Raw genomic sequence first — 7,500 nt, 5'->3', positions numbered from 1 at the left:
AACTGTCGTGTTGGATAACAATCTGGAATATCAGCTGTGTCATCTCCGAGGAGAATGTTGACGTCAGTCTGTAGACCAGACAGCTGGGCCTGGTGGTGTTTAAACTCCATCTCCCACGATACACCCTGATCAAGAACAGCTGCTGGATGGACGCCTCTAATTGGCTGCCTCGTCAGTGTTCCACATGGTCGTGTTATCTTATTTTGAGGACAACACGAGTCCCGACACGCGTTTCTCTTGTCAGGAACTGATGTTAAATTTTAAAGTAGCAGAGGTTCATTTGATTTGTATCACATTTGGCATTTACAGGACCGGTGTTTCGCTTTCTTAAATGAGGTTAGAAGAAATCAAGTGAACCTCAAGTTGACATTTACAACTGGTGTCAGGTTATGCTCCTCCGAGATGTTTGTCTAGGTTATAGACCCCAGGGTATGTAGCAGGTTATAGAGCCCAGGTTATAGAGCCCAGGTTATAGAGCACAGGTTATAGAGCACAGGTTATAGAGCCCAGGTTATAGAGCCCAGGTTATAGAGCACAGGTTATAGAGCACAGGTTATAGAGCCCAGGTTATAGAGCCCAGGTTATAGAGCCCAGGTTATAGACCACAGGCTATAGAGCACAGGTTATAGAGCACAGGTTATAGAGCCCAGGTTATAGAGCCCAGGTTATAGAGCACAGGCTATAGAGCACAGGTTATAGAGCCCAGGTTATAAGGCACAGGCTATAGAGCCCAGGTTATAGAGCCCAGGTTATAGAGCACAGGTTATAGAGCACAGGTTATAGAGCACAGGCTATAGAGCCCAGGTTATAGAGCCCAGGTTATAGAGCCCAGGTTATAGAGAACAGGTTATAGAGCACAGGTTATAGAGCACAGGCTATAGAGCCCAGGTTATAGAGCACAGGTTATAGAGCCCAGGTTATAGAGCCCAGGTTATAGAGCACAGGTTATAGAGCCCAGGTTATAGAGCCCAGGTTATAGAGCCCAGGTTATAGAGCACAGGTTATAGAGCCCAGGTTATAGAGCACAGGTTATAGAGCACAGGTTATAGAGCACAGGTTATAGAGCCCAGGTTATAGAGCACAGGTTATAGAGCCCAGGTTATAGAGCCCAGGTTATAGAGCCCAGGTTATAGAGAACAGGTTATAGAGCACAGGTTATAGAGCACAGGCTATAGAGCCCAGGTTATAGAGCACAGGTTATAGAGCCCAGGTTATAGAGCCCAGGTTATAGAGCACAGGTTATAGAGCCCAGGTTATAGAGCCCAGGTTATAGAGCACAGGTTATAGAGCACAGGTTATAGAGCCCAGGTTATAGAGCACAGGTTATAGAGCCCAGGTTATAGAGCCCAGGTTATAGAGCACAGGTTATAGAGCCCAGGTTATAGAGCCCAGGTTATAGAGCACAGGTTATAGAGCCCAGGTTATAGAGCACAGGTTATAGAGCACAGGTTATAGACAGGCAGCAGAGCCTACCTGTGGTCCAGAATGGCCTTCTCGAAGGTCTCTCTGGAGACAAAGTGATAGTCCACTCCATCTCTCTCATGGCTTCTCCTCTTTCTGGTGGTGTCTGAGATGGAGAGAATGAGGGGGGAGGGAGAGAGACAAAGAGTTGGTTAAATTAGTTATTTAAAAGTTTTAACCCTCTTCATCATCATGATCATCACTCAGTGAACGAGTGACTCAGTAAATGACTCAGTACATGACTCAGTAGATGACTCAGTAGTTGACTCACGAGGCACGGTGACGCTGTAGCGTTCAGGGTCAGAGATCAGAATCCTCCTCTTCAGCTCACTGACTCCTACACCACTGGGACCTGCACGTAAACAACAACAACCGGTAAATAACTACATGGTAAGGACAACAACCACATCTCACTGACGACAGACAGGTAGTCAGACAGACAGACAAAGTGGTGTGTGTGAGTGAGTCCCACCCACCCACAAGCAGCACCAGGCGATGTGGGTCGTGGGGGGCCTTGAGGTAGGGAACCACCTCCAGGTATGTGGGGGCCTGGGCCTGGGCCTGGGCCTGGGTCTGGGTCTGGGTCTGGGTCTGGGCCTGGGCCTGGGCCTGGGCCTGGGCCTGGGCCTGGGTCTGGGTCTGGGTCTGGGTCTGGGTCTGGGCCTGGGCATCCTTGGTCTGGGTCCCTGGGTCGCGGCTCTGACCAGCTTTCCTACTGAGTCGGAAGCTCCTCCGCAGACCAGCTGCATCACAACAGGTGTGGGCGGAGTCAGATACACAGTTGTGGGCGGAGTCAGATAGGTGTGAGAGAAGGTAACATGACTGTAATACAGGTGAACAGCTGGGGTGAGAATGGTAACATCTCACCAATATGGATCCCAGTTATGGCTCTATAGTCAGCATCCTCCTCCCCTGGTCAGAGAGAGAGAGACAGAGAGAAAGAGAGACAGAGAGAGAGAGAGACAGAGAGACAGAGAGACAGAGAGAGAGAGAGACAGAGAGAGAGAGAGACAGAGAGAGAGAGAGAGAGAGAGAGAGAGAGAGACAGAGAGACAGAGAGACAGAGAGAGAGAGAGACAGAGAGACAGAGAGACAGAGAGAGAGAGAGACAGAGAGAGAGAGAGACAGAGAGAGAGAGAGAGAGAGAGAGAGAGACAGAGAGAGAGAGAGAGAGACAGAGAGAGAGAGAGACAGAGAGACAGAGAGAGAGAGAGACAGAGAGAGAGAGAGAGAGACAGAGAGACAGAGAGACAGAGAGAGAGAGAGACAGAGAGAGAGAGAGACAGAGAGACAGAGAGAGAGAGAGACAGAGAGACAGAGAGAGAGACAGAGACAGAGAGAGAGAGAGACAGAGAGAGAGAGAGACAGAGAGACAGAGAGACAGAGAGACAGAGAGACAGAGAGACAGAGAGACAGAGAGACAGAGAGACAGAGAGACAGAGAGACAGAGAGAGAGACAGAGAGACAGAGAGACAGAGAGACAGAGAGACAGAGAGACAGAGAGACAGAGAGACAGAGAGAGAGAGAGACAGATGTTGAGAGACAGAGAGAGGAAGACATAATGCACAAGACAGCTGGATAAAACACACCATGACATATCTTACCTTCCTCCTCTTTAGTGCAGCATGTGGACAGAACACAACACAGGTCAGTGTACCTGGGAGCTGGACTCACCTTGACAGGCACTCATGACCCTTGGCCGGTGCTGCGACCTCCACCTTGACCTTTCCCCTATGGCCCTCAGGACCTAGGGGTGAAATGGTCTACAGATGGGGTTTATATGGAAACACATCACCTGGTTGAGTATGTGTGTGTCTCTGTGTGTCTGTGTGTCTGTGTGTCTGTGTGTCTCATCAGCTAAGTGTGTGTATGTGTCTGTGTGTCTGTGTGTGTGTGTGTGTGTGTGTGTCTGTGTGTCAGGGTGTCTCTTCACCTGAGTGTGTCTGTGTGTCTGTGTGTCTGTGTGTCTGTGTGTCTCATCACCTGAGTGTGTGTGGAGTCTGTGGGGCTGAAACAGGGCCAGAGGACGCTGGAGAACTACCCTCCTACAGGCAGAGAACAGCAGAAGAAATCACAGGGTTCTAGAAGGTTCAAGGAGATGACAATAGGGTTCTAGAAGTTGCAGATTCTAGAATGTTGCAACTAAGGATGGGTCAGGGTCTAGAATTTCTGAGAGTTCTATGAGACACAGAGCTCTAGAGGATTCCAAGTTAGAAAGTGACAGATTGTACAATGTTCTAGGACATGATGACACAGGGCTTTGGAAGATACAGATATAAAATGTTTCAGTTTAGGAAACTAAAAACATTACAGGATGTTAGAGGAACAAACTTCAGGCATGCTGATTGGTCGATGGGAACGCCTGTGAGGTTACCTCTGCTGCAGCTGTTGGGAGGGGATAAGCCCCGCCCAGCTATTGCCGTCGACATGATGACGGGCTTGCCACCAGTTGTCGTCCTGCTGGCTGAGGATCTCCAGGATGTCGCCTTTCTTGAAGGCTAGCCCCGCCTCTCTGCAAGGGATGGCAGGGTCGCCCAGGGGTTCGTAGTCAAATAGACACCTGACAAACACCTGAGGAGATAAGCAAAGATGTTCAGTAGGATTGACTTGCCCTGTGGCCAACTAAATCAGGATGTGATGTGAATACCTTGTTCTGATTGGCTGACAGTCCTTCCTGGGATCCAGGGATCACCTTGAAGGTCACCGCCCCCTGAGACTGGGCCTGGGCGGAGAGTAGTGGAGGTGTGGACGACTGAGCAACACACACACACACCTACACACCTACACACACACCTTCACACACACCTATACACACACACACCTACACACACACCTACACACACACCTATACACACACACACACACCTACACACACACCTACACACCTACACACACACACCTGCACACACACCTACACACCTACACACACACCTACACACCTACAAACCTGCACACACACCTACACACCTACACACACACCTACACACCTACACACACACCTATACACACACACACACACAGACCAGAATGGGGACGACCTCCTCTGGCTGCTTGTCTTCCAGTGAGATCCCGTTCACTTCTCTAAGTTCATCCCCCTCATGAATAAGGCCTGCGCAACACACACCACTGCAACTGTTATTATCATGTTAATACACTTTATTAAAGCTTATTACACGGTTGTTACCCTGCAATAACCGCATCATACCTTAAAAATGTACATTTATTTTCAAAAAGTGGATTTTGTTGTTTATTTTTTATTTTTTCAAAAAAGAGGTTTTGAAACAGGTACAGGTAGTAGTAATATAGTAGTAACTACGTTTTACTTAAGTATATGGTTTGGGTTTGCCCACACTTGACTTTAATGTGAGTGAAAAAGAAATGTCAGCACTTAAACTTTTTTAAACAAAGTGTTTCAAGTCTTTTTAAACAGGAGTATCTGTACTTGTACTTGAGTGAAGGATGTGTGTAGTTCTGCCATCTGTGGTGACCTCTCACCAGGGCGGCCCTGCCTCTTACCACTCTTATCAGCTGCCCCCCCTCTCATGATCCTGGCCACCACGATGGCCCCGGTGGAATCACTCCTCCTGATGGTGGCTCCCTGGGGGAGGTAAAACAATATACTGAAACATGTTAAACTGAACATGGATATGTTGACTGGCAGGAGGAGGAGGAGGAGATTGAAGAGATTGAGGATGGAGAAGGAGGAGGAGGAGATGGAAACTTTGGGCCAGCCAGCCTTTCAGCAACCCAGGTGCATGTTGTCCAGGTACACACGCAATCCATCCATAAACGTCACCTCAGTCCAACAACAGCCGTTTGTTTCAGGACAGAAATTCGTTTGGCGTCTGCACTGATGCCAAATGTCAGAGCCAGTTACCACGCCAACCTTGCCTGCAGCAGATGGTATCAATAGGAACACAATACAAATACAGCCCATAATATTGTGGTCCGTCAGGCCAGGTCAGGGTGGGGATCCTTAGCTAGACGCTCTCGGAAACATAACTGGAGATTTCTGCTCCACGTTGTATCAATAAAGTGCTCGCGGTCATTAGAAGGTCAGACTGGGTTTCATCTTCATTTGGTATCAATAGAGTTTTTTTTATTTTTTTTACTCTGTCGTTGGCTCTTGATACGGACCGGCCAAAGACATTCTTGTACACACACATATACACACCTACACACACACACACCTACACACACACACATACCTACACACGCACACACACACAAACACACAGACTGGCTGTGCAGGTCCTCTGCAGGGTTTCACGGTGGATATGTTGCGTGTACGATGTGGAAGAAGTGAGTGTAGCGACACGAGAGCAGGCCCAGAGCAGGCCCAGAGCAGGGCCCAGAGCAGGCCCAGAGCAGGGGCCAGAGCAGGCCCAGAGCAGGCCCAGAGCAGGGCCAGAGCAGGGCCCAGAGCAGGGCCCAGAGCAGGGCCCAGAGCAGCCCCAGAGCAGGGCCCAGAGCAGGGCCCAGAGCAGGCCCAGAGCAGGGCCCAGAGCAGGGCCCAGAGCAGGGCCCAGAGCAGCCCCAGAGCAGGGCCCAGAGCAGGGCCCAGAGCAGGGCCCAGAGCAGCCCCAGAGCAGGGCCAGAGCAGGCCCAGAGCAGCCCCAGAGCAGGGCCCAGAGCAGGGCCCAGAGCAGGCCCAGAGCAGGGCCCAGAGCAGGGCCCAGAGCAGGGCCCAGAGCAGCCCCAGAGCAGGGCCCAGAGCAGCCCCAGAGCAGGGCCAGGGGAAGGTGAGACGGGTTCCTCTCTCACCCCTCCCTGCGTCAGGGGCTTTCCTTCTGGCTGTACTCCTGCTCCACTGGCTTAGTCTGGCTCTGGGACTCATAAATCCAGAGCCTATAGAAAGACCCTGCACACTGTGTCTGTGTTATATTACGTTAGGACTGGCTGGACGTCAGGTATTGCTGCTGGAAAGAGGACAGCATTACATGCCCTGGTGTTACATGGCTGTCTGAGCATGTAGATCTGGTCCTGGTACAGTAGTGTTGTTAGTATGGTTAGCTATGTGTGGTTAGCATGACAGTAGTGTTGTTAGTACGGTTAGCTATGTGTGGTTAGCATGACAGTAGTGTTGTTAGCAGGTTCAGCTATGTGTGGTTAGCATGACAGTAGTGTTGTTAGCAGGTTCAGCTATGTGTGGTTAGCATGACAGTAGTGTTGTTAGCAGGTTCAGCTATGTGTGGTTAGCATGACAGTAGTGTTGTTAGCAGGTTCAGCTATGTGTGGTTAGCATGACAGTAGTGTTGTTAGCAGGTTCAGCTATGTGTGGTTAGCATGACAGTAGTGTTGTTAGCAGGTTCAGCTATGTGTGGTTAGCATGACAGTAGTGTTGTTAGCAGGTTCAGCTATGTGTGGTTAGCATGACAGTAGTGTTGTTAGCACGGTTAGCTATGTGTGGTTAGCATGACAGTAGTGTTGTTAGCAGGTTCAGCTATGTGTGGTTAGCATGACAGTAGTGTTGTTAGCACGGTTAGCTATGTGTGGTTAGCATGACAGTAGTGTTGTTAGCAGGTTCAGCTATGTGTGGTTAGCATGACAGTAGTGTTGTTAGCAGGTTCAGCTATGTGTGGTTAGCATGACAGTAGTGTTGTTAGCAGGTTCAGCTATGTGTGGTTAGCATGACAGTAGTGTTGTTAGCAGGTTCAGCTATGTGTGGTTAGCATGACAGTAGTGTTGTTAGCAGGTTCAGCTATGTGTGGTTAGCATGACAGTAGTGTTGTTAGTATGGTCTGGGGAGGTGGAGGTGTGTCTCACCAGGGGCTCCTGGGTCTTCACCAGGCTGACGATCTTGACTGAGTCCTCCTCCTCCTCCCCTGAGCAGGCCGGCAGGGGGGGCAGCCGGGGGGCGTAGTCCTTCTGGGACACGGTGTCCAGGACTGACAGCAGAGCCTGGGGGGGGGAGTGAGGTGTCTGGATGTGTGTGTGCCTGTGCGTGTGTGTGTATGTGTGTGTGCCTGTGTGTGTGTCTCCATACCTTGACGTGTGGTCTGGACAGCAGTCTGAGCAGCTCTGTGGTGTCTGCGTCCT

At 50.2% G+C, this 7,500-nt stretch overlaps 2 protein-coding genes across 2 annotated transcripts in view; one reads left to right on the top strand and one right to left on the bottom strand.

Annotated features, from left to right (window-relative positions):
- Window positions 1-7,500, bottom strand: part of LOC146272079 (MAGUK p55 subfamily member 7-like) — a 10,761-nt gene that overhangs the window by 2,175 nt on the left and 1,086 nt on the right. Inside the window, exons 3-15 of the mRNA XM_084707676.1 lie at window positions 7,448-7,500; window positions 7,228-7,362; window positions 4,978-5,059; window positions 4,485-4,570; window positions 4,109-4,183; window positions 3,836-4,032; window positions 3,445-3,506; window positions 3,136-3,208; window positions 3,029-3,072; window positions 2,329-2,373; window positions 1,938-2,204; window positions 1,733-1,813; window positions 1,474-1,567 (exon numbers count right to left, since the gene is read on the bottom strand). The exon at window positions 7,448-7,500 is cut by the window's right edge and continues 25 nt beyond it. Coding sequence (XP_084563802.1) covers window positions 1,474-1,567; window positions 1,733-1,813; window positions 1,938-2,204; window positions 2,329-2,373; window positions 3,029-3,072; window positions 3,136-3,208; window positions 3,445-3,506; window positions 3,836-4,032; window positions 4,109-4,183; window positions 4,485-4,570; window positions 4,978-5,059; window positions 7,228-7,362; window positions 7,448-7,500 — 1,294 coding nt within the window. The remainder of the gene's footprint in view (window positions 1-1,473; window positions 1,568-1,732; window positions 1,814-1,937; window positions 2,205-2,328; window positions 2,374-3,028; window positions 3,073-3,135; window positions 3,209-3,444; window positions 3,507-3,835; window positions 4,033-4,108; window positions 4,184-4,484; window positions 4,571-4,977; window positions 5,060-7,227; window positions 7,363-7,447) is intronic.
- The window catches only part of LOC146272078 (ATP-binding cassette sub-family D member 3), a 14,987-nt gene continuing 13,844 nt past the window's right edge, over window positions 6,358-7,500 (top strand). The window contains exon 1 of the mRNA XM_084708446.1: window positions 6,358-7,500. This exon is cut by the window's right edge and continues 1,109 nt beyond it. The gene's annotated coding sequence lies outside the window, so the exon portion shown is untranslated.

This window comes from Hypomesus nipponensis, chromosome 10 (assembly GCF_054491055.1).
Source record: "Hypomesus nipponensis isolate SF chromosome 10, ASM5449105v1, whole genome shotgun sequence".
Taxonomy (NCBI): Eukaryota; Metazoa; Chordata; class Actinopteri; order Osmeriformes; family Osmeridae; genus Hypomesus; species Hypomesus nipponensis.
The sequence above is the reverse complement of the archived record's forward strand: the minus strand, read 5'-3'. Positions and strand labels throughout refer to the sequence as shown.